General features: G+C 38.0%; 1 protein-coding gene across 3 annotated transcripts in view; it reads right to left on the bottom strand.

The window, feature by feature from the left end:
* The window catches only part of PCCA (propionyl-CoA carboxylase subunit alpha), a 233,271-nt gene that overhangs the window by 97,790 nt on the left and 108,490 nt on the right, over positions 1-26,991 (bottom strand). For all 3 annotated transcript variants that reach the window (XM_060686585.2, XM_060686586.2, XM_034418252.3), the window contains 2 exons: positions 20,148-20,258; positions 11,608-11,710 (listed from right to left, as the gene is read on the bottom strand). In XM_060686585.2, the coding sequence (XP_060542568.2) occupies positions 11,608-11,710; positions 20,148-20,258 (214 nt within the window). The remainder of the gene's footprint in view (positions 1-11,607; positions 11,711-20,147; positions 20,259-26,991) is intronic.

Below are 26,991 nucleotides of genomic sequence, written 5' to 3'. Positions count from 1 at the left end.
GGAGACATCACATTAGTTCTTCATGAGATTGATCTTAGATTATTTAAGAAGGTTAAACAAAAATGCAAGCACTTAATGCAACATTAAGCATGCAAAATATAAAGTTGATTGCCTAGAAGGAAGCATGCTCTACTGTTACCCTAGTGACAAGTTAAAAAGACAAAAAGGAAACGGGTGAAAGCTGAATGGCTTTATGATATGAAATTAAAATGTTTCACACTGAACAATCCAAAATGAATTGGGAAAGGTTAGAGCAGAGGAGGGAGAAATCAATTCTCCAACAGCAGTGGTGAATAGAAAAGAAGTATGAATAGGATTTGCCAGTGGGGTGCAACAGCTGCCAAGTATCCTGCAGCCAAAGAACTACAATAATACCAGTGAACTGTGCAAGAGCTTTTGGAATCATCACAGGGAACAGAGGAGTATACTAACAATAATTATGCCATTTGGTCTTACCCATCTTTTGCAGCAGGAGAATCAAAGGGAAGATTCATCTTCGAATCAAAAATCCTGACTCACAAATATATGTATGAACATATACATTCACTTTCCTATCAGGCATCAGAATACTACCAAACTAGTTCCACAAGCAGTAGAGTCCTTTAGATGTCTTTTTCTTCCAACTTGTTTCCTTTTTCTCTCACGGCCAACTGCTTTGGAAAATTCCAAATGCACTTAAAATCACATGGAATCAACTGTGCTGACCGAGAGTTCGTTACATATGGTTTGCATTCTTGACTAAATCAAATATCTCCAGAAAATCGTGGGAAGTAGACCCACTCATACTGTGTGTCTGAAATTATATATACATGCATAATGCATGCATTATTATGTGATATTGTGTGTATGCGTAGCCACAGATTTTACATGCAGACAACTGCGTGTTATAAGAATTCTACATGTATAGTTTATAGCTACCAGAAAATAGCTCATTTAGGTGATAGATTATTCCCAGATAACCCAGTTTCTCCATTAAGCAAGACAATCAAGATAATGAGTTTTATATTCAATAACTCAAAATTGTCAGCAACTAGCCCTGCCATATTTAGTGCCATATTTCTGTTATTAATTTCACATGTATCTGAGATAAATTATCAGAATTCTAGGTGCTTCTTGTAAACAGATACTCGACACTTTGTTTATTCACAACTTTAGGAAGCAAGAGTAGAAACTGTTCAAAATTAACCTCTTTGATTACAAAAAGTCAGAGACATGGAAAAGTAAGATAGGATAAAATCTTTAAAAGATAGTGTTTTTAAATAATTTTATTAAGCTTATAAAAATATAAAATACCAATGAAAATTGTGAGAAAACAGGGGAAGGAAAAGGGGAGAGAAAGCAAAGGGAACAAAGAAAGAAAAGCATCACTTCCACTCTTTTTAATACAGTTGAATGAAATAATATTATATCCAAAACATTTTACTTTTACATACTTAATATCACCTCAAGTCACTTTCAGGACTCCTTCGCTATCTTATACCACCAAGTACCTGGTGGCCCAAGGTATTCCAGAGAACTACAGCAGGTTCCTTCTTGAAATAAAAAATGCTGCACAATCCACAAGAGGATTTGGACTCCAAATAGCTTTACTTCTTTGAAATAACCATGTAAATGTAACAATGTACAGTATGTACTTATATTTATTTTCATTTCTAACGTGTCTCAATTAAGCCCTGTAATCCTTATATCTTCCAACAATCCGTTGCCTCCATTTCATTATCCCAAAAAGGAAAGTCTGATTTGAATGAAACATAACAATAGCCCAACAAAAGGAAAGAAGAATGGGATCAATCTACCTAGACAAGGTTTTCAAATGGCTGCTTCTGTTGTCATCTGATATCCACCAATTGTATTGATTTCAACTTCTATAATTTCCAGCCACTATAATCAAAAGCAAGTGCATCCAGAGAACACTAAGTTGCAAGAAAGGTATCCTACTACCTTCAACTTTAAACAAATAATCTGTTGGTGTTTTTTTTTTAAAAAAAAAATTGTCACATTTTAAGTACAATGTGCCATTGTTGGTAATACAGTGGTTTTTTCCATGTTATGGGACGCCAAAACTAACAGTGATAATAGGAAAATATTAGTAGCCAATACAAGCAACACATAGGAAGTGCAGTAGGTGTTTGAGTTTAGAAATACAAACATTACACTGATGGACCCATGAAATATCCCACCTAGAGCATTTATTCACCTAATCTCTTTTATAAATTAGAATTCCAGCCAAATATAGGAGATGAACAACACTTTAAGTTTGGGGGGGAAGGGTATCCAAGCAATCTACTTTCATTTAAGTTAAAAGTTTTCCACTTGAAACAGTATTCTTAACATGACAATTGAAAGATTTTTGTTTCACTGCATAATATAAGCTTGATCTTTACCAAAAAGTGGTACCCGTTATATAATAAATCAGGGTATTAAGTAAACCGATTAAAACCTATGCAAAGTATACCAAGCCAGAGGTGGGTTTTAGCAGGTTCTGACCAGTTCTGGAGAATCGGTAGCGGAAATTTTGAGTAGTTCGGAGAACCAGTAGTAAAAATTCTGACTGGCCCCGCCCCCATCTATTCTCTGCCTCTCAGCTGATCGGGAGGAAATGGGGATTTTGCAGTAACCTTCCCCTGGATTGGGGACGGAATGGAGATTTTTACAGTATCCTTCCCCTGCCACGCCCACCAAGCCACACCCACCAAGCCACACCCACAGAACCGGTAGTAAAAAAAATTGAAACCCACCACTGTACCAAGCACTTAAACACATTCACTGTTTGTAACTCCTTTGCATGAAAATGGCTAGCTCTATTATCTGAATATCATCTGCCAACTAGATTTCTATAATATCGAACGTTTTGATAACTAGTTTGAAGAAATAATTCTGTGACTTTGCCCTTAGGGGAAAAATAATTGAATGAACAGTAAGTTTTAAAATTCCAAGCTAAAAAGTGGAAAATGCAAACTCATGGTAGGAATATATTTAGTTATGTGGGGATGGGATGGGGCGGTACACTGTCAGATATAACACATCTCATTTCATCACATCTCATACCTGCAAAGGGAATCTGGGAATCCTTGTAAACCACAAGCTAAACATGAGATAGATTAAAATGCTAACTTGCAGTAGTACTTTAATAAGAGAATCCACTCAATCATGGATGGTTATTGTTGCAGTCTATGTTGTCTTGCTCACACCCATTTGGAGTTCCAGTTCTGCAGGACACTATTCAGAAACAGCAGTGGGAAACACATTCAGAGGAGGCTCACCGAGATAATGAGGGATATGGAAATCAACCATAGTACCAAGGATTACAAACACAAACACACTGTAGCCATTTGCTGTCAGAATGATCATTTAGAGCAGGGGTCTCCAACCTTGGCAACTTTAAGACTTGAGAATTCTGGGAGTTGAAGTCCACAAGTCTTAAAGTTGCCAAGGTTGGAGATCCCTGATTTAGAGATCAACCACTGAATATAATAATATCACCCCAAAAGATAATATCATGAGCGCACCACTGATGATCTTAGAGAAACCTGAGTTTCCACATATGATAATAGTTCATGCTACTTTTCCATCACAAAAATTATCCTAACACAGAGCTATGTCTCAGATCAGCAAAAAGCAAGATGTAACCTTCCAAATATTGTATAGGTAGTCCTCAATCTATGACCACTATTGAGCCCAAAATTTTTGTTGTTAAGTGAGACATTTGTTAAATGAGTTTTGCCCCCATTTTATTACCTTTCTTGCCTCAGTTAAGTGAATCACTGCAGTTGTAAACCAGTTGTTAAGTGAATTGCCTTCCCCATTGACTCTGCTTGTCAGAAGGTCACAAATGAACCAGTTGCCAAGCATCTGAATTTTGATCACATAATCATGGGATGCTGTAACGGTCGTTAACTGTGAAAAATGGTCATAAGTCACATTTTTCAGTGCCGTTGTAACGTTGAACAGTCACTAAATAAACTGTTGTAAGTTGAGGACCATCTGTGCTATTCTAATTCCCATAAATGCTAGCTAATATGGCCAACTGTGAAGGTTCATGAGAATTTCTTTGCCAGCAGGACATTCAATAGATGCATTTAAGACAACAATTAATATAGATTTGGAATATGAACTAGCACAATAAATCCATGAAAATTTGAGAATTTAGGTGTCAAATTGTTGCATTTTGCATTTCTAAAAACAATGCTGCATCTATAACTTTACATTTTAGAGTATTTATTCCTTTAAAAGGAACTAAGAAATCACTATGTTATTTCAATTAGAGCAAATTCGGCAAGCACAGAGGATACAGAGAGGAAGAGCAGAAGGGAACTTCCCATTGTGTGAGCAGATGTCTACTTAAAAAGGCTACCCTCTGTATAAAAAGTAGCTCAATGAAAACAATTTTAATGAACAAATATGATTTAAAGCACCCAAAAATGAAATGTCCAGCCATAACTAGCATACATATGCCTAAACTACAAAAATAGGTTTACAGTGATAGTACTGAACCAGGAGACAGAAAATTCAGGCAACATATTGAGTATTAACTATTAATTTCATGCAGATTTCTAACACATAATTATAACTTAAATATATTGAATGTATATTCCTAAATTTATGGATGAAAGCAATGGAGCAGATATTTCTATTTAGAGGAAAATGGCACATGACTGAATGCTTTTATTCATAAAATTTAAAATTAGTAACCTAACCTGTACTGCTATGGTGATTTATATAAAACTTACTATTTCTCCCAAAACTTAAGACATTCTATGTTCATACAATAGAGGATTTTCATACTGGAGGTGGTTGACTAACTAAAACTTAATCTCACCTCCACACCCCCACCCAGTATGTCTGAGTCCCTTCTTTCCCATCTGGTGTTAATGGTTTGTATTTATTAATGATTTTATCCACTGTGTTCTATGATTGTTGATTTTAATGTTTTTAATGCTTTAAAGTTTTCATGCTCATTGGATACAAGATAGGCAGCAAATAAATGTCATAACAACATACATACATACATACATACATACATACATACATACATACACATGCATACATATGTACATATCAACATACATATAGTTATCACAGCTTCCATATTTCTAAATTTCAGCATGTTGTTTGGAAAGGGACGTTGTCTTACCTGAACGTCCGTTTTGTCCTCGATACTCCGCCACTCCACTATATGGGTTTCTTTCACCGTCATTAGATCGACTGGGTGCCAATCAAATCTTCCTCCACAGCTTTGTCCCGCCTACTCCAACTGCGCATGTCCAGTCTTTTCACGAAGTCTCTCCAGAACTATCAGCAGACTGTAACCCTTAGAAACTGCAGGACCTGAAGCATCTACCTCAATATAAGTTTCCTCCACTTTCATCATGGAACTTCCACTGTAGAGGAAAATAAAGAACACCCCAGCCGGACCAGGTGATGGACAGGTACTGGGCGGGTCGGAGTGGCGGAGTATCGAGGACAAAACGGACGTTCAGGTAAGACAACGTCCCTTTTTCCTCCTCGATACTCCGCCACTCCACTATATGGGACTTACCCAAGCCTAAATCATTTGGGAGGGAACTGCACCCATCTCCTGGCCATGGCTGGGAATTATTGCTTGTAAAACCCTTCTACCAAAAGCCGCATCTGCGGATGCAAATGTGTCTACTCTGTAGTGTCTTATAAAAGAGGATATAGATGACCAAGTGGCCGCTTTACAAATTTCCTCTATAGATGCTTGAGTGGCCCAAGCTACCGAAGTAGCCGCACTTCTCGTAGAATGTGAAACTATACCCGCAGGTACTTGAGAACCTTTCAATTTATATGCTGCAGAAATGCATAACTTGATCCATCTACTAATCGTTGCTGAAGAAACTTTCTGACCCATAGTTGATGGCAGAAATGAGACCAATAAGGCTTCTGACTTTCTAAATTCAGCTGTTCTAGATAAATAATATTTCAGTGCTCGACGTACATCTAACGTATGCCACATCTTTTCCATCGGATGTTTCGGATCTGGACAGAAATTTGGTAATATAATCTCCTGAGCACGATGAAAAGTTGTATTGATTTTAGGAATAAACATCGGATCTAGTCTCATGACAACTCTATCCGGAAAAAACACACACAAATCCTTCCGAATTGACAATGCTGCCAATTCCGACACTCTCCTAGCTGATGTTATAGCCAACAAAAACGCTAATTTGATTGTTAAATGACGTATAGAGGATTCTTTGATGGGCTCGTAGGGTCCAGATGTTAAAGACTGTAAAACCAAATTAAGGTCCCAATTCGGAAATCTATGTACCACAGGTGGTCTTAAATTTACTGCACCATGCAAAAATGATCTGATTCTTTCATCATGCGTTAGAGGTTGATTCTTATCCGTAGATAGCACTGTGGCTAACGCTGCTACCTGGCGTCTCAGAGTTGCTGGAGCCAATCCTTTATCGAAACCTAACTGTAGGAATCTAAGAATGTCTTGAATAGACGCAGACGTGGGATCTGTATGGTTTTCTAAACACCAAAGAGCAAACTTTCTCCAGGTCGCATTGTAAATGCGAATTGTGGCTGGCCGTCTGGCTGCTTGAATAGTGGCAATAACATCATTCGGTAAATGGTCCTTCATGAGACGAATCCGTTCAAGCGCCAGACGGTCAATCGCAACCATTCCGGGTTTGGATGAAATACTGCTCCTTGACTTAGAGAAGTACCGTCTAGTGGCAACTTCCATGGTGGTTCTGTCGATCGATCCCTCAGGTCTGCAAACCACTCCCGACGCGGCCAGTATGGTGCTACCAAGACAATGTCCGCCTTTTCTTCCATCATTTTTCTGATTACATGAGGAATAATTGGAATGGGGGGAAAGGCGTAGAGAAGCCCTCGAGGCCAAGGGGCCCTCAACGCATCCTGAGCCTCCGCCCCCGGAGTCTGAAATCGGGAAAAGAATCTCGGGAGTTGCTTGTTCTTTGCTGTGGCAAATAAATCCACTATTGGGGTTCCGAACCTGTTGACAATCTGACTGAAAAGCTTCGGATGTAATTTCCATTCCCCTTGATCTATTATTCCTCTGCTCAACCAATCCGCTTGCTGATTTAGTGAGCCTGAAATATGTTCTGCTCTTATCGATAGTACATTCCTTTCTGCCCACGCCATTAATCTTTCTGTCTCCACCATGAGGGCTTTGGACCTTGTTCCTCCCTGTCTGTTTAGATGGGCCTTTGTAGCCATATTGTCTGTGAGAATTAAGACATGTTTCTGCTCTATCTGTCTTTTGAAGTGGCAAAGTGCCAATCTGACTGCTCTCAGTTCTAACCAATTTATGCTCTGTTTCTTCTCTATCTGAGACCAAGTTCCCTGAGCTAATTGTGACTCCAGATGAGCTCCCCACCCTAAGAGACTCGCATCTGTGGTCAGAGTTATTCTGGTAGGTTCCAGAAACAGAGTCCCTTTGGACAGAGCTGGGGAAAGCCACCACTTCAGCGAAAACCTCACTTGGGCAGGAACTGTGATCTTTGTCAATGAATCGGCCACACCTTGCTTTTGAAATGGCAGCAGAAGCCACTGTAGTTGACGAGAATGTCTTCTGGCCCATGGCACAATATTGATACAAGAAATCAGTTTGCCCAAAAGTTGGGACAACGTTAGCAGTGACACAGTTCTGTGTGATAGTATCTGTGAAACCAAGTTTCTGATGCTGGTTTGACGTTCGGGTGACAGTGACACCAGACCTTGGCTTGAATCTATAACAGCTCCCAGATGTAACAACCTTGTTGTGGGCTCTAGATGACTCTTGTCCCAATTTATTGTAAGACCGTGTTCTTGAAACGATTTGATCACCAGTCTTCTGTCCAATTGTGCCTGGTCTATTGTGGAAGATAGTATCAAAATATCGTCTAAATAGCAGACAATTCTCACCGACTTTTCCCGAAGAGTTGCCGCCACTGCCGCCATCAACTTCGTGAATGTACGAGGAGCCGACGATAGGCCGAAAGGCATGGACCGGTACTGAAAATGTCTGTTCCCGTAAGCAAATCTGAGAAATTGCCTGTGTGCCGGGTGGATCGGGACATGAAGATATGCCTCCTTCAGATCGATGGATTGCATCAAATCTTTTGGACGCACACATCCTAGAAGAGTCCTTAAAGAATGCATTTTGAAGCGTCGGTATCTCACATGGAGGTTCAATTGTTTTAGATTGAGAATGCCCCGCCATCCACCCGAGCTTTTGGGCACAAGAAATAAGATCGAATAAAATCCCTTGCCCATCTGGTGTTGTGGCACCACTTCGATGGCTTCTATCTCCAGTAAATGCTGGATCTCTAAATTCATTAGATGTTGTTTCGACGGTAGAGATGGGATTGGACATTGAAGAAATTGAAAAGGGGGAGACGACATAAATTCCAGTTGAAGGCCGTCTGTCACAGTTCTTATAATCCAATTGTCCGTTGTTGACATTTCCCATTGGTGATAGAACTGTTGGATTTTGCCGCCAATGGGAAGATGTTTCAAGGAGTCATTTTCCACGACGGAAGGGACGATAACTGTTCCCTCTGAAAGGGCGTTTGAGCCCAGTCTGGCGCCTTCCCCTGTCACGAAAGGAAGACCGGTCTGTAAAATTGTTGTACTGTTGTGTAGTGGGGCGTGGAAAATATGACCCCCCTGCCCCCTGCTCAGGCCGAAATGGCTGACGAGAGAATGGAGAAAATCTACGATCTGGGCGTCTGTAAGATGAAGGTAAGACTTTCTTTTTGTCTCTTCCTTCCACTAGAATAGAATCCAATGATTTTCCGAAGAGTGATCTCCCTTGATATGATGATGTTGTTAAACGCCATTTTGATTTCATGTCTGCGCGCCATTGGCGCAACCACAAGAGACGGCGGGAGGTTACTGCAGACGCAAGCGCTCTAGAAGCAAATTTTGCGGCGTCTAGTGACGCATCTGCAGAATATTCCGCAGCCGCAATCAATCTGGCCATATCCTGATGAAGACGGTTGTCCTGAGGTGGAACTCTGTCCTTCAGTTGTCTTAGCCACACTAGTGAAGCTCGATTAAAAAAGGACGCTGAAGTAGCTGCCCTAATCGCCCAGGCTGCTGCTTGGTGGGTTTTTTTAAAAGTTAATTCTGCTCGCCTATCTTCCTGCTTTAAACCTTCTCCCGCGTCTCCAACTAATATGGATGGTGAAATGAGACTGGCTACAGGTTCATCTACTGATGGTACTTGTAGTAGAGCATCAAATTCAGGGGATGCACAATAGAGCTTCTTGTCAAAATTATTAGGAGCTGACAGAGCTCCTGGTCGTTCCCATGGTTTTTGAACTACTTGAGCAAATAAATCAGGACATGGAACGAAGTCACAGTCAGTAGTTGGCATTGGAAAAATGTTACTATTGGACTCAGTTGTATTGCTAGCAAATGTAGACTGGTTTGAACCCTTTTCCATATTGGTAGCCACCTTCGCCTTGCGAAGTAGCGATTTAAACAAAGCAGGGTTAAATAGGCCTTGAAAGGCTGGCTTATCTGGAACCTCTCCTTCATCATCGGACAATTCAAAATCCTCCAGGTAATCTTCCCCTGGATCCACTAACTCTGCAGGTCTGAAATCCTGAACTGAATGCTGATGGCTAACCTTGGATGCATTACTTTGTCCAGCGGATACAGCCACCGGATCCATATGTGCTACAGGAAAGCCTGAATGTTGTAACCCCGCCTGGAAAATTCTATTGAAAGTTTGAGCCAGAAAGGCCTGGAATTCCATGGGCTGACCAGACAAGGAATTTTCTTCCATTCTAAGTCCAGCTGCAGTCGGTGTAAAAGTGGCCTCTGTGACCCTCTGGGGCACTCTAGTAATAAATGGAGCTGATTGAACATTATCTTGTGCTATAAAACAACCCGAATTTTGTGGTATAGCTTGACCCATGGTATCTGGAATTTCAGGTTTCTGAGAATGGGAACCAGAATCCAGAGTGTTGGTCTGTTGAACTGGGTCCAATTTAGACTGAATTACCATTAAATCATCTTCCCCACTTAGTATAACTGCTTGCGCCGAGCGCTTAGCTTTATCAAATTGCCTTTCCAGTGCATTATGCCTGCGCTGATCCTGTTTAGTCATCTTTAAAGTTCCATCTGACTGACCAAATTCTGAAGGAGGAACATGTACAGCAGCCTTGGTCTTAACTTTTTTTGATCTCAGTGTCTTAGGAGAGGGAGCCCTAGGAGGAGATGGACTATGATCAAAATCTGAGGATAATCCCTCCTCTGCCATAGCCTTTTGTCCCAAACCTTTCTTAAAATGAATAAACAAATAAAGGTAAATTAATACTTTCCTGTAATAGATGAAAAGTAGTAAATCGTGAAAAAAGCAGGAGGTAGGACCCAGGCCAAACACTGGTGCAGTCCGTGTTTTCTTTTCCACCAGCCTCTATCCTTGACAGAGAGCGTGGTGGGACAAACGGCCAGCAACCGCTCCCATCTAGTGGCGGTTGGGCGCTGTAACGGCAGTTAAAATTGTAGGAGCTGTCAATCTTCGTCAGAAGATCGCCCCTCACGCCGTCCCAAATGCCAATAACAAAGCTTCTTTGTTTATTGCGCTCCGATCTCCGCTGTAGCAATCAGCTCCGTAAAAAGCAACCCCCTGCTGATAAGAGTTTGCCGGCAAGGCAGGAACTCAAAAGCCGCCAATTCCAGGTGGAAAGACAGAGAGGCTACTTGAGTGAGGGCGGTTCTGCCGGCGTGCCGGTTAACCATCTCCTCGCTCGCGGCAACTGACAGTTGAGGCAAAGGTTCTGCCTTTCCTCAAGCGCTGACAATCTTTTAAAATGAACTGCGGCAGGCGCCCCAGCCGGGAAACGCCTGGCCGCTCTTAGCGCTGATGATAAGGAAACAATGTAGCCCTCTGCAAACTAAGTATCCACCTTCAAACTATCCAATTTTGACCTAGTTAAGTCATTAAAAACCTAGAGAAAAGGCACTCCAATCTGATCACTATCGACTGAGTGAAAAGACTGGACATGCGCAGTTGGAGTAGGCGGGACAAAGCTGTGGAGGAAGATTTGATTGGCACCCAGTCGATCTAATGACGGTGAAAGAAACCCATATAGTGGAGTGGCGGAGTATCGAGGAGGAAAACAGAAGATTGCTACCTGAGCAGCACAGTCTGTTTGACAAAGATAATTTCTTTCTCTTTCTCTTTCTTTCTTTCTTTTTTCTTTCTTTCTTTTCTTTCTTTCTTTTTCTCTTTCTCATTCATTCATTCATTTATACATAGTATACTGTGACTCACCTAGTCACAATCCAAAAATTAGATAGCAGCCAGCCCAAAAATAAATTCATTTTATTTCAAATGAAATTAAATTATTACAGTTAATAAGATATTTATTAATTTTCTCCCTCTCCTGGATTTTTAAAGAGTTTCACCCAAACATTTGAGGCAGTCTGAAGCTTCAGATTGTTCATCTACAATCTATGTTGACTTTATTGTCCAGATGACCTTTAATAGGTAATGTGAAAAAGAACCTACATTCATATACAAAATGTTTAAAGGGAACAAATAATAATCTTGTCAGTTCTCAACAGCTCTCTATGACACCATTAACTAACAAAATGTTCTAGAATCAGACTTACCTTGGAGTTCCCAGAAATCTCTGTGATCTAAGTTGTTCAGCCATATATAGAGACACTGCTATTACTAGTAGCTCCATTTTTTCAGAGTCTTTCAATCTGTGCCCTAGATTTCAAAATCAAATTTCAAATGTATTATATGTATCACCATCTTATTTATATTTCATAATTCATTTTAGTTAAAACAGGAATTGCTATGTGTTTGTGGTCAATGGGCACATAAGAAATTTTAAAGCATGTCACAACATTTATCATAACTTCTTGCCAGAAGATTTCCCAATTGCAAAAAGAGGCTTCTTCAAATAAGGTACACACTGAATAGAAGGCAGAAGAAAGATGATCCCTCATCCAACTCTAGTCTCACAAGATGATGACTACCATTCCAGGTTACCTTATCTCTTCTTTGGGCATGGTGCACAATTCTAAATATCTCACTTGGAGCCATTTACTGTTTTGTTTTCTAGGAGTGCCTAGGACAGTGGTGGTGAACCTATGGCCCGCGTGCCAGAGGGGGCACTCAGAGCTCTCTCTGTGGGCATGTGCACCGTCGCCCCAGCACAGAATTCATCAGAGTTCGCCGATTGGGGCAGCCCCGGTATATTGGGGCAGCCCTGGCATCTCGCGGGGCAGCCTAGGAGGTGAGATTCTCTTCCTGGCAGAAAATTCTTGCCATTCTGCATAATGCCAAGGCATTATATATATAAATTATTATGGTTAATCTTTGGTGAGATTCACAGCCTTTGAGGCTGGTTAATAGCTTAGCAGCTCAAGTCCTAACCAAGGACCTAGGAACTGTTAAGGTATCGTCGGAGGATCTAAGCTGTTCTGAGTAGGGTATTAATAATTTAATAAATTATTATTGTTATTATCATCATCATCATCATCATCTACATATACATATACATACACACATCCATAATACATATATATTACATACCATACACACACACACACACACACACACATATATATATATAATATTATATATAATGCCTAGGAAGAGTATGTAGCATAGTCAAATAACACAGACATTTCATACTTTGCCTAAAAACGTCATACATTCTATAATTTCCTAGGCATTTTATACAATGCCAGTTTTTCATATACCTTGCCAGTAATATATATACCACCAAGTAACAAAACCTCTCAGTTTTTTCCTCTATAAAGGTTAAAATAAAAAAACTAGATAGGACAGTTAATATTTTAAGAAATAAAATAAAATTCATAAGATGGAATATCAGCTGAAAGTAACAAAATAAAATTTAATGGAGACGTGAAATGTTCTTCACTCGGGGAAGAAAAGATCAAATTATTTATAAAATGGGGAACTTATTGTATGAAAATAGAACCTGAAATAGATGTTAGAACAGCAGTTGATTGAAAATGGAATAGAAATTAGCAGTATGATATGGCTGCAAAGAAAGCTCGTACAATTTTTGGGCTATATCAATGAATTTAATTTCCAAGTCACTGGGAAAAAATATTCCATTCTTTTCTGCTTTGATCAGATCAGATCCCACTTAAAATATTATCTCTATTTCTGAGCATCACAATTTAAAGAGTTAGAATTAGATTCAAAAAGAATTCAAAGAAATTAAAACAGGTTTAAAAATGAGCACTCCAATAAAGGAAATGGGTATGTTTAGATTGAGGACAGGTAACTGAGAGGTTAGGGTTAGGTTTAGGGTATGCGTTAGGGCATATGGAAAACTATCACATAGAAATAAAACCAACACAAGTATCTTTTCCTTCCAAAGTAGAGATTGTGGACTAATAAATTTATTAGTAGAGAGGAGAGAGGATGGGAATAACTTCCTAACAGTAATATCACTTCAAAAGTAGTTAACCAGAGGGGTCAAGGGCTCTATTCTACTGGTTTCGTTTCATTTATTTATTTGTTTGTTTATTGAATCTGCTTTTAGCAGCACGTGTTTCAATTTTTATTTCCTGACTGAGAGTGATATTTCTGATATTAATCCTGAAGCAATGTGTGACAATTAGGTTCTATGCAGGTGCATATAAAATAAAGCATGTGGTAACTAATCTGGTCAAGCGTGGTCAGATGGATATGGTTTATTCCCAGTATTCTGCATAAAATTGATTTTTTTTTTCTATTTGTCTCATATTCTTGTTGGTTTGTCAGGTGTTTAAATTCTTTTCAGCTGGTTTTACTGTTTCTATTTGGTGGCATCCATTTCAATGTTACTTGAAATGTTACTTGAAATGTTACATTTGAAATTTTTACAATCTTAATAATTTTTTAATTACTTTCATTTAGCTAAAATTTTCTTGAACATAATTTTTATTTATTTTAATACTACCAGTCTACCCTATAGATGTATGTTAAATGAGCTTCCTCATTTTCTCTGTACAGGTTAATGGAGAAGGAGAAGGAGGAGGAGGAGGAGGAGGAGGAGGAGGAGGAGGAGGAGGAGGAGGAGGAGGAGGAGGAGGAGGAGGAGGAGGAGGAGGAGACAAAAATTTCTCGATTATGCATATATGCTTTGTTGCTCATGGGCTTTGACTTGATGTGCATAGATGTTCCAAGTCATAAATAGTATCCAAGACTCTCTTGTGCAACATAATCTCTGTGAAAAGTCATTTTTCAAAAGGTATTGCTCAACTAATACATTTGAGAATTTTATAAATTAATCCCAGTAACCTATGTTACTGGGATTTATTTTATTATTTTATTTATTAAATTTATACGCTGCCCATCTCACTATCCATAGATAGTAAGAATGACAAGGGAATATGATGTTGCCTTTATGCTACCACTGGATCATATGAGTCCCATTCAGATCTTCATTTCCTATTATAGTAATGTACCAACCTAGGTGTCAAGGGTTGACCATTGTAATGTCAAAACGATGGCACATGCGTCACAGTATATTTGGGCAAATGAGATGATTATGTAATGTTTCATGGCATCTGATGCAAGAACACAGTTGCATCATTAGGATGATGACAAGACTCATTTGTTTCCTGCTTGTCTCCCCTATAGAGAGTTGCCTATCAGCTCTTGTACAAATAGTTTATCTATCTCAGGGGTGTCAAACTTGATTTCATTGAGGGCGGCATTAGGATTGTGTTTGATTTTGGGTGACCAGGGTGGCCGTGGCCAGGGTGGCAGGGTGGCCATGGCCAGTTCAATGTCACTCGTGTTGGGGACGCCTGTGGTGGCCCGAGCGCTCTGCCAGCGAAAACGGGCTCCCGAGCTACGTTTCGGTTGTGACAGCCTCCTGCAACCCTCTGCCAGTGAAAACAGAGCTTGAGAGGATCGCCTGCAGCCCTCACAAGCTCCATTTTCGGCTGCAACAGGCTCCTGCAACCCTCTGCCAGCAGAAATAGAGCTCGAGAGGGTTGCACGCAGCCTTCCTGAGCTCCATTTTTGCTGGCAGAGGGACTGCGGGCTGGTCCTTCACTGTTTCCAGGGCAGCTCCGCGGGCCAGATCTAAGCACCCCACGGGTTGGATCTGGCCCCCGGGCCTTGAGTTTGACACCCCTGATCTATCTTCTTGTCAGCATTCAAGTAAAACTATTTTACTATTTTTAAAAACTATTATTAGTTTTGACACATTCTGACAATGCTTATTACAAACCAGGGCAATTCTAAAAATCAGAACATCTATTGGTCATATAGCAAGGTAAAATAAAGGTAAAGGTTTCCCCTCTCGTCATGTCTGACTCTAGGGTGCGGTGATCAACTCTGTTTCTTAGGCAAGGGAGACAGTGCTGTCCGAAGACATTTTCCATGGTCATGTGACTAGCATGACTATATGCCAAGTAGCATGGAATGCTGTTACCTTCTCACCGAAGTGGTACCTATTTATCTATTTGCATTTGCATGTTTTTGAATTGCTAAGTAAGCAGGAGCCGGATCAGGTAATGGGAGTTCACTCCATTGCACAGCACTTGGTTCTCGAACCTAGGCTGTCAGTTTTCCAGCTGACAAGCTCAGCGTCTTTAACCACTGAGCCATCACGCCCCCTTTATAATAATTATGAAAAAATTCATAGGATTTCAGGAGTTTGATTTTATCCTCAACATGTTAGTATTAATTTGCTGATCAAAGTTTATCTCATACAACAATAGGGAAACGCAAGTACACATGCAAGTATACACATGCAAGTACCTTAAATGGTTCAAATGCTTTGTTTTCACTGGACTGTTTTCCATTTATTTTATAAGTCAAAAAAATAGTTGAAAAAGATAGCAGTAGAGATATAGAATATTAAAAGATTTTTAAAAAGAATATGAAAAATGAAACCTAATTAAGTGATTTTGAAAAAAATTACAGGAAGTCCTTGAATCACCATGGTTGGAGAGTGATTAACTTTATATCTACTGAAAATTTCAGTTTCTAATAAAATTAACTAATTGAAAAAATTCAAAATAATTTTCAAATTTGGCATGCTGAGACATCCTTCATGTTTATGTTGTATAGTTTGTCTGATTAGAGGTTTTTTTATAATTACCGAGAAGTGAAGAAAAAATATTTCCTATACAAAACCAAACAATAAGCAATTGAAATAAAGAGATTAAAACAAAAGCAGCCTTTTTGGCAAAACAGGCATTTTAACTTCTGTTATTATGCCAAGCAGTAATGTAAAATATTGGTTGCCATTGTTCCTTTTTTTTATGAGTGGAAGAGAATCGTGGTTTTATTTTGTAATTGGTTCCGTTTCTTTGTAATCATTACTTCTTAATCTACATGGACTAATATAAAATCTAGTCATGTTTCTTTGACAATATTAATGTAAATAGCACATTATTTTCAAAGTTAATTTGTTAGCCGACCAATGCATAAAATATATTTAAATCAAACTACAGTTGAGCTATGTCCCTATATGGATTGGTTTAAGTACATTGCTGCAAATAGGTTAAAGAGAGAATATTATTTTTATATTGGAATCATGACTATTCTTATATTCTCTTTACTATTACTTCAAGAATGAGACTTTTTTTTAAAAAAAACCCATGAATATGGGCATTTCTACCTGGTTCTCCTATTCCCCTGATCCTGATTCTATCTGATTCCTCCTATCCCACCCCCCATATCTAATCCACTGATGCTTTTGCCGTTGAAGATAATTGATTGTTTAATCAATCCTGTTTTGAAACTTATTAAATATTCTAAATGCAACAAGGTCCTCATGATCAGTGCCACATAGAAGACTTCTTCTTAAATATTAAGTATAAAAAACTTCAGCTGATGTAAATTTGGTTGTAAGCCATTTTATGTACTATTTACTACATATGACACAAAGCGATACTGAATAAAAAATGGCAAAATGGTTTTATTCAGTGTTATGGCACTGTTTAGTCCAATTTCTAGCTTACAAAGTATACATATAACATATCTTATATGTATAATTTTTGGTTCCTTAATACCCTGTTTCCCCTAAAATAAGACATCCCCTGATAATAAGCTCAATCGGGCTTTTGAGCGAATGCACTAAAATAACCCCCCCCCGGAAAATAAGCCCTCCCCGAAAATATTTAAACGCATGAGCAGCCGGTCCCCGCCATTTCCTCTGGTTTCCTCCATGCACCTCAAAATAATAAGACCTCCCCGAAAATAAGGCCAAGCGGAGAGGGCGCGTAACTCAGGTGTCCTCCTGGATGCACGGCTGTCTTTAGAAGAGCATATGACGGCCGTGGCCAGGGGGGCTTTCTATCAGGTTCGCCTGATACGCCAGTTGCGCCCCTTTCTAGATTGGGATACCTTATACACGGTCACTCATGCCCTCGTCACTTCCCGCCTGGACTACTGCAACGCTCTCTACATGGGGCTTCTCTTGAGGAGCACTCGGAGGCTCCAACTGGTGCAGAATGCAGCCGCGCGGGTACTTATGGGGGCGACATGGCACTCCCACGTGACATCTCTCCTGCGCGAGCTGCATTAGCTTCCAGTGGTCTTCCGGGTGTGCTTCAAGGTATTGGTTCTCATCTTCAAAGCGCTCCATGGCTTAGGGCCCGATTATTTACGAGACCACCTTCTGCTACCGATAACCTCCCACCAGCCAATACGCTCCCACAGAGAGGGCCTCCTCAGGGTGCCGTTGGTCAGGCAATGTCGGCTGGCGACCCTCTGGGGAAGAGCCTTCTCTGTGGGGGCACCCGCCCTCTGGAATCAGCAACCTCCAGGGATACGACTGATCCTGGACCTCCGTACCTTCCGCCGGGCTCTGAAGATTTTTTTATTTCAGCAAGCCAGGCTGGGTTAAAAATCTTTTAATTGTTGAATTTTATGGGTAAGGGGTTTTAGTTTGAGGGAAGCCAATTTAAATTTAATTTTGTTTTTATAGTATTTTAATGTTTATATTGTATGTCTTTTAATTTTGGCTGTTCACCGCCCCGAGTCCTTTGGGAGAGGGGGCGGTATAAAAATTTAAAAAATAAATAAAAAAATAAATAAATTTCAGGGTTCAAAAAAATATAAGACAGGGTCTTATTTTCGGGGAAACATGGTAGCTGTTATATCATGTCAAATGTTTATTACAAAGACTAGCACAATTAAAAATATTCAAGGAGTATCTAGTTAAAAATTCTAAAATAAAATAATAACAAATAACAAATAAAATCTTTGTTAAACCCTAATTTAGCATCCTGTCTGTCAGTTGCACATAAAGAACACAGCCTAAGCTATAATATAATATTAGTCCTTAAATTGTGAAGGCCTGTAGTCATTATCATTAGATACTAAAATGCAATAAGGTGATAATACCAAAAGACTTGGTACACTAATTGTGTAAAATAGCTATAATGGATTATTCATCAGGTTCTGACAAATCTTTAGTGCTACTGCGCAGAATCTAGCTACCTGTGCTGTGACTACAATCCATCCATCTTTAACAGCCACTGAAGATAAACGGTGTCTGAACGGACAGGATACCTATTAATCAGGAAGATAAATTTTGTTTGAATGTCTCTATAAAAAGAACAGCAAGAAGGATATGCCCAGAGTTTTCCACCTGTCCAGAATCACAGAGCCAGACCATTTCAACCAGGATAGCCGATGGAAACGCAAGACATCGTGCAAGTGAGAAGGCTTTCCAATGATTCACTGTCTCTAACTGGCTAAGATAATGGGCGGGGTGACAGTATATCTGATAGAATCTGGAAGCAGAACTCAAAGTCCGTTTCCTTCTCTCTGTCCTCTACCTTTGGGTTTGTTTTGCCTGAAAATTTTGAGTATTGAGGATGGAGAAAAGCCTGATTTAACAAAGTTGGACTCAACAGCCTTGATCCATGAAGATAATTTTTTTTAAGACAGCATATTTTGAAATAAATATACTGATATCATCATCATCATCATCATCATCATCATCATTTTAGCCATTATTGCATCTACTGCAGGATGAAGGCCTCTTCCACATATTTATTCCAAAATATGCTGGCTTACAAAAAAATACCTCCTTATCAATACTAGTACAATATTTTGGACTAGTTGGACATTTCAGAAAAGAAAAAAGGAAGATAAGGTCTTCATACATGGAATTTTATTGCTTATAGGTAAGAAATTCTATAGCTAGAGAAAACTTTCTCTCATTCTTAGATGGTTAACAAGTAAATAATTCTACTCTCTCCCTTTCTCTATGTAAGTGTTTTATACTGATAAAAAGGAACATGTTTACTTGAAAATTAGCCTGAATATGTGTCAAGTATTTCACTCCAAGTAAAAAATTTAATTAAAAATTGCCAGCAGAGGTTAATAGGAAAGCTGTCAAGATATTTCATGGAATTAAAATACATTGTTAAAAAACAATGTTTATTTCATTGAACCTTGAATTGCAAAAATCTTATTTCCCACCCAACACATGTGTAGTTTGTATTATCCAAGCTTAACTACCATAAGCAGAAATTGTATTTCAAGCATAAAAGGAATAGTTGTCTTCAAAGTTCTTAACTTGTTAAAAAAGCAAAGGATTATAAAATTATTTCTTAAATTGACAATTCAGTTTGTGTAAATGGGAAACTGGATCTTGCATGCTCAAAACTGAATGCAAGTACTGTATGGTTTCTCATATTCCTTTAGTCCCAGGATTAATGGAAGAATTAAATGGAATCACACTAAATGCTCACTAGACATAAAAGTCTGTATTATTTGAAAATTTAATGAGGCAAATTTTATTTTTCACAATCAAATTTTTTAACTCATAGATCATAGCATGAATCCATTTCAAGCAGTAGTATGCCACTTAAATCGTTTGTTAAAAGGAATAAAATAAAGTAAGAATTTTCTTCCTGCCTCTTGGTACTTCCTTACTGACTAAACAAACACCCATATTTGGTTAGCAAAAATCAGGCCTTTCCCCAGGCCTTTTATTGTATGACATTGTCAAGTAACTTGACCCTTAATAGCTATTTGAATCTTCTTGAATGTTAACAAAACTTTAATTTAACCAGATTGAAACTCAAAAATTAGAATTTAGGAAAGAAGAATTTATAAAATTAGAAACTCTTTTCAGTTAAAAAAGAAAATAAAAGAAAGGATAGCTATTTCACATATTTATTTCTAAGATAGTGTTTTCCTTCACCTTTGAAGCCTTCTGTATACACCTCAGGAAGAAACTTCGTGCTGATGTCTCCCTGGATAAAGCGTGGATGCTTTATTACCTCACGAAGCAATGCTATATTATGAGTAACACCTGAAAATAAAACATTTATTCCCATTAGATTAGCAGCCAGAGAACATATGCTTAATGATATTTGAATTGACAAAGCATACACACACACACACACACACACACACACACACACACACACACACACACACAAAAGCTGTAGATGAGAAATCCCTGAATAAATGAGTTTTAATGTCAAGAGTATTTACTATTTAATAGAACAAATTTGGTGTAGTGGATAAGACATCAGGCTAGAAACCAGGAATGTGAGTTTTACCCGCAACCTTAGGTACGCCCAAATTGGGTGATCTTGGACCAGTCACTCTCATTCCTAAGTAGAAGACAATGGCAAACCGCTTCTGAAAAACCTTGACAAGAAAACTTCAGGAACCTCTTCAGGCAATTGCCAAGAGTCAAAAAATAACTTGAAAATAACCCCCACCCCCAAAATTGTGAAACACAGCAATCAATCAGGAATAATCTAAATATTTGAGCAAAGCAATTGGCTTCACATTTTTTCAACAGGAATATTATTATAAAACATTAAAACTGATATTTCATATTTTTTTAACGAAATAGCCCTGTACATGGATTTACTTCACGCACTAAATAATCTTTAGCATCCTTTGTTTGACCAGTAACAGAAGATCTACATTTAAAAAAAATATATCCAGGTGTCAAGATTTGGAGGGAAATACAAGCTCCATGGAGCAAACAGGCAACAGAGTTGCAAATAATGAAAATTCAAAGCTGAAATGGAGGCAGGCAAGATGGAAAAGAAACTGTTACTGCTTCATTTTTTATTTTTTTTTTAAAAAGGGATTCAATATGAAAAATGTGAATGCCTGCAATGTATACCTTCTCTATTCATGACGGATTATCTTCTAATTGAGGACTCTGGAGAATCAGAAGTGGACAATCATAGATAAAGAAGGTTTATTGAAGAGATAATGCACACGTGAAGAGAAATAAGAAGATGGTGAGGCTTCTTTTTCCCAGGTAAGTATATTTAGGACTTCCAATCCTGTTTGAAGTCCTAAATATGCTTACTTGGGAATAAGAGCTAATTTACCTAATCAGAATTACTAGAGAGAATTCCAAAAAGGTAAACTAGTGTTCCTTATTTTTACAGCCCATAATAAAGTGTATTATCAGCTTATTTTCTTCTTGCACAAAAGAAGAAAAACCAAGCTTGGCACTCCAAGTTTCCATTTCATAATCCCCACTTCAATTTATTTGGAATAAACTGGGCTACAGTAAATGATTTCATCCTCAACATAGCAGGATGTATCGGTACCATGGAAGACTGTTGGGGAGATATGGGTGTGGACATTTTTTTCTTTTTGCAAACGTAATAAATAACTGTGTGGGAAAGGTTTCTTCACCAGCTGAGCTATGTGTGCAAACTCTTCCACACATGCTTGTAAAAAATCACTCAGCAAACCTTATAGATTGTATGATTATCACTCTTTCCTGCAAGCCTCTCAACTATGTTTGTACTTTTCAAAACTAAATGGAGTGCATGAGCTTCCTACTCTAACACTTGCTGAAGGTTGAGAGGCAATGGCTACACATTAGAAGCAGTGTTTCCCATAATATTTGTTTCCCATAAAAGAACTTCTAGCAAAGGGTCTCTTACTAATCAGATGTTAGCAGACTATATATAGGTGTTGCCTGCGAGAAGTGATATCTTATTTTTATCAGAAGACCACTTATTTGAGTTCCCGCTCCAATTACCCACTATTGTTTCTTGGAGATGTGATGAGATATTCCCCAAGAAGTGTCTGCTAGAACAATACCTCTGGCACAGTGTCCACTGTTTGAGGTTTTGACCAAGTCACTGATCAGATATGCCACTGATAAGATATGGCATGAAGCCATCTCCTAATGTAATTATTTATACTCCTTCTCTCTTAAAAAAGTATTAAAAGGTGGCAAAATCCTTAAAAAAAACTTGAACCTCAGAGTAGATCTACAGCGTCCAGCAAGAAGAAGTGTTCTACAATCCGCTCCAGAAGCATATCCGCTACTATTTTTGGAGTTTCTGGTATGCAGATAAAATGTGAATAGGTATATATTTCTCTTTAACACTCATAATACTTATCAAGAATGTGCTTGAAGGAATGTCACCCTAGCCCAGCATATCATCTTTAGAATTCCAAACAATCTGTTGTCTCCTGGCTGGCCTCCAGGTGGCACTATGTAGTAGTCTTTATTAGAGTCATTAATCAGAACACTGATTTAATAAAATAATTAAACAGTTTAAACAAATAAATTAAAGCAATGCAACGTAAGAACTAAGTCATTGAGGTGATCAGGACATTTCTAGTTTTAAAGAGAGCATAAGAAAATGTATCCACGTTCAAAAATGCAAAATGGTATTGGTCTCATAAAATAAATCAGAATAGTCCACGAATTTTCCTAAGTAGAGCATTATAAAGTAGATTCTTCTTTTAGAAGGCACAACATAACAGGGCGTGAATTATGGCAGGGGTTCCCAACCTCTTAGGAACTGGGCCCTGGAAGCGAGAGAATGGTCCCTGGTGAGGAAAAGCTTGAGACCGCTGAACTATGGATTCAAGGGATCCTTCTCCACAAGAGCACAATCTTAAATTTGTGAGGAAATATTTTATATTTGACCTCAAGAACTTCTGTTGAGAGGACACTGAAATATGCTAATGTTAATGCTTTTTGGAATTTAGGGCAATTACTAGTATACTTAATAGTCACTTGTTCAATGAATGGAATTACAAGACAACTTGCAATAGCAATACAGATAGTCCTTGACTTATGACCACAATTGAGCCCAAATTTCTATCGCTAACTGAGATATATGTTGTGAATTTTGCCCCATTTTACGACCTTTTGTGCCCCAGTTGTTAGGTGAGTCACTGCAGTTGATAAGTTAGTAACCCATTTGTTAAAGTGAATTTGGCTTCCCCCTTGATTTTGTTTGTCACAAGATCGCAAAAGGTGATCACATGACCTTGGGACACAACAATGATTATAAGCATGAACGAGTTGCCAAGCATCTGAAATTTGATCATGTGATCATGGGGAGGCTGCAAAGGTCATAACTGTGAAAAACGGCCATAAATCACTTTTTTCATTGCCCTTGTAACTTTAAACGGTCACTACCTGTATTATAAAAACGCTTCCATAATATAAATTAAATCTCTGAGCATATGTTTTTCTTTTGCTCAAATTTGGATGCTTAACCAACTAAGCAAAGTTAAGAGCTTCAGTTCTCAACCAGAGAGTTTTCATACCCAAGACTTCAGAAATTTCAGTGCATGATTTGCAGTTTAGCTTGACCCCAGTGAGAGTTCACAAGATGTCCCCCATCTGTGTGAATAACTATGAGGCTACAGAAACATGGACCCCTATTGGAGTTCACCCTTGGTTACCTGCTGTTTGAAAAACATCAGCCAGACATTATCCCTACATTCTCAAAGGATCAAGCAAAGGCCAGCCTATACGCACATTGAACTATACATTCATCTTTCAATGATATTTCCTCTGTACTTTTACAAAAAAATAATAAACTTAATAATCCAAGCAACTGAGACTAAAATCACAAAACTCGATAGACAGACAGACACAAACACAGATAAACAGATATCGATGCAAAAAAAAAAAAAGTGTTACCAGTTTTGATTTTGCTCCAAAGTAAAAACATGGTTAGAATTAGCTTAACAAAATACATCTTTCATTGCCCTTTAAGAATTAAATTTCTCTTTTTAAATACATATTTCTTCATTCTAAAAAATAAATTTTAAAAAACACACAGGGCATTTTCATCCATTTTTAGATCAGGCAACATAGTGACCAAGAGTATTTTGGCACTACACTTCGCTTTCTTTGCTCATATTCATTCCCCAGCTAATTCTAGGCACAATTCCAGTGACATATCAACTGCCTAACAATAGCAAACTCCAAAGTTCTGCATAATTTTCCTCCAGTTATTTCATATTAAACAGGAAGGCCAAGCAACCCTGTAGCACAACGTAAATCAAAGAAAGAAAGGCTAGTAGTATCTCGAGCTGTTCCTCCTTTTGCAATTCTTTTGACAATCCCTCAGCTTAAATTGATAATTGCAATTGTAAGCAACGTTTCTCCTGAAAAAATGCCTCATCACTTTAGGCTTTGTGGCATACAGTAAAATAAAAATGAAAAGCAGAAAAGTCAAAAGTCAAAAGTATGAACTCCTTGTCTTCAGCTAAAGAACTACATTTTACTCTTTAAGACAGAATTGGAACAGATTAATTACAATATTTAATAAATTAATTTTTAATAAATTAAAAATTGCAATATATTATCAGCTTTAAATACTGGAATAAAAATAATTTGAATGGGTATCCCATATGCCATTTATCACCATAGTCTACATAATGGCTTATGTATATTGTACAAAAAGATACAGAAATTGCAAGAACATCGTGATCCGAGTCATAGAATTTAATTAGTAAAATTGAGAATAAACTGCCTGTGGCACCTCATCATTCATGGGAAACATTCTTCAATATAAATATTTACTGACACTAAACATATTCTGCGTTGATTAGTCCTTTTTACATTATTAAGCTTCTGTCAACTTGACATTCGCAAAACACAAATTTGCATTTTTCCATGTAAACTTAATTGGTGTCCTATGTCTTGCCATAGATAAACAATTCAATATATTTAACTTGCTGAGAATTTTAATTGAGTTAAGTGAAATCGAAAGAACTTCATTCACATAGTTTTTAGTTGTAAAAACATTCAATTTTCAAAGCAACTTAAACAGTGTAATGATAATTGATGACTGCTACTTTGCAAGACTATCTTAGAAATGCACGTTTAATAGGTATTTAATTTTATTTAAATAGTACTAAAGGGAAAAGGCAGACAATTAAGATCTACTACATAACCTTTCTTTAAAACTACTATGAAAAATACAAAGAAAATATTTATTCCAAACAATATTAAAATACAGTTCTTTCAAACACTGCATGTGTCAACCATCCCAACTTGATCAGTCAGAAAAGGAAGACTCTTGACTCCATTCCTAGTGAAGGAATACTTTACTAAAGCCAACTGGTTACAGCATAGCAAAGCCGAATCTGATTTTTCATGTCCAAAGCATCTGGTTAACTCTTCCCTTTTCTCCATCTTTCCCCATGGATGTCTTGTCTCCCCTTGTCCAATTACATTCAAACAAATTGTTTTGGTAACAGTCCCTGGCTTGGCAGGCTGGAGGGTGTTGCATTTTATGGTGTGACCTTAGACCAGCCAGAGGCCTACAGGCAATATATACAGAGGGAACCTAATTGTCCTGTTGCATGCTATGTTATGCCACCTTATTATGATCTATCACTACAACAATAAAACTTATTTATACCACTTTTTTTCAATTTCATAGTCCTATAGAAAGAAAATAATAAAGATGCAAGAAACATGTACATTATCTTCAGCATCTTGTTGGAATAAATGTGTATTATGTGCTATTGCTATTGCTAACAATATATTATATAAATATTATAGCATGCTAAATTCTTAAACCAGGTTGTTATTGAATTGTATCTAGACAGGCATCTACCATTTTATTTCGTTTCATTTTTTTCACATTTTTCCCAGTTTTTCACATAAATACACACTTTTCAATTCTAATTATCCATCTCAACTGCAATACAGTATTTGCAGAACAGCATGTTTGCCACTTAGCAGAAGATTTGACTTAATAACTTCAATGGCTTTTTAACTCTGTTCATCTTTGTAATCTGCTTGTAGATGCATATGGCATTAATAAGCCAGGTTGTGGTAGGATGGAACTGTGATCAATTACACCCCTAAATCACTTTAAGCAAATGTCACAAGCCAACTTTGGCTTAGCAGGAGATTCCCAACACATTTGGAGAACACAGGAAGGAAAAAGGCTGAAACATTTTGAACCTCTTTCATAAAGGGCTTGAAAAAGGAATGGAAGAATGACAGATTTCAAAGAAATAGTGCTTTAGATGTACAAGTACTTCCCAATTAAAAGTTCTTTTATTTTCTTCCATAAAATATGAATGCTGGAAAGAACATTTTGCTGGTACAAACAGGGAGGCAGGTGACATACAGGTAACTGCAGCTAAAATATTTAATCAAATATACTAATCCATTCAAATAATTTGTAATAGGGAAAACATGAATTATACACCCAAACAAGCAAAAAAGTACATATCTATGGAGATTCTGTCATCCAGATCATGGTTGTCTCAAAGGTGCTTTTTCAAGAGGCAACTGGACTTTTTAGGGTTTTTTTGGAAGATATTTCGCTTCTCAACCAAGAAGCTGCTGCCCAACTCACTCTCAGTGACTCCAGACACCTTACAAATATAAAACCCCAGTACTAAAATTAAGAAGTCTTGAGGGACTTCTGAAATGGGATGGACTTGACCCACCATGGAAAATGTTCCATAAATCCAGTGCTCTGCCTGCAAAGGCGCATCTCCTCATGCTTGCCAAATTTAACTCCCTAACAGCAAATCATATGGAGAAAGCATGAGCAAAGAATAAATATGCTCTTTCAAAAGTGTTAGATTCTTTTGCCTTTTTATTCATTTGCCTTTTTATTCCAGGAGAGTAAAAGTTACTATCCATCTCACCTTCATCTACTTATGATAATGTTCAAGATACTCAAAATTCAGGTCCATTATTTCTAATAGGTTCTATGATGAAGAAATTATTTATTATTCATTTCTTGCATGGATTACATGCAAATTCCCTACATATT

This window comes from Pantherophis guttatus, chromosome 5 (assembly GCF_059756535.1).
Source record: "Pantherophis guttatus breed Tessera chromosome 5, ASM5975653v1, whole genome shotgun sequence".
NCBI classification, from domain to species: domain Eukaryota; kingdom Metazoa; phylum Chordata; class Lepidosauria; order Squamata; family Colubridae; genus Pantherophis; species Pantherophis guttatus.
This window is presented reverse-complemented; position numbering and strand designations above follow the sequence as displayed.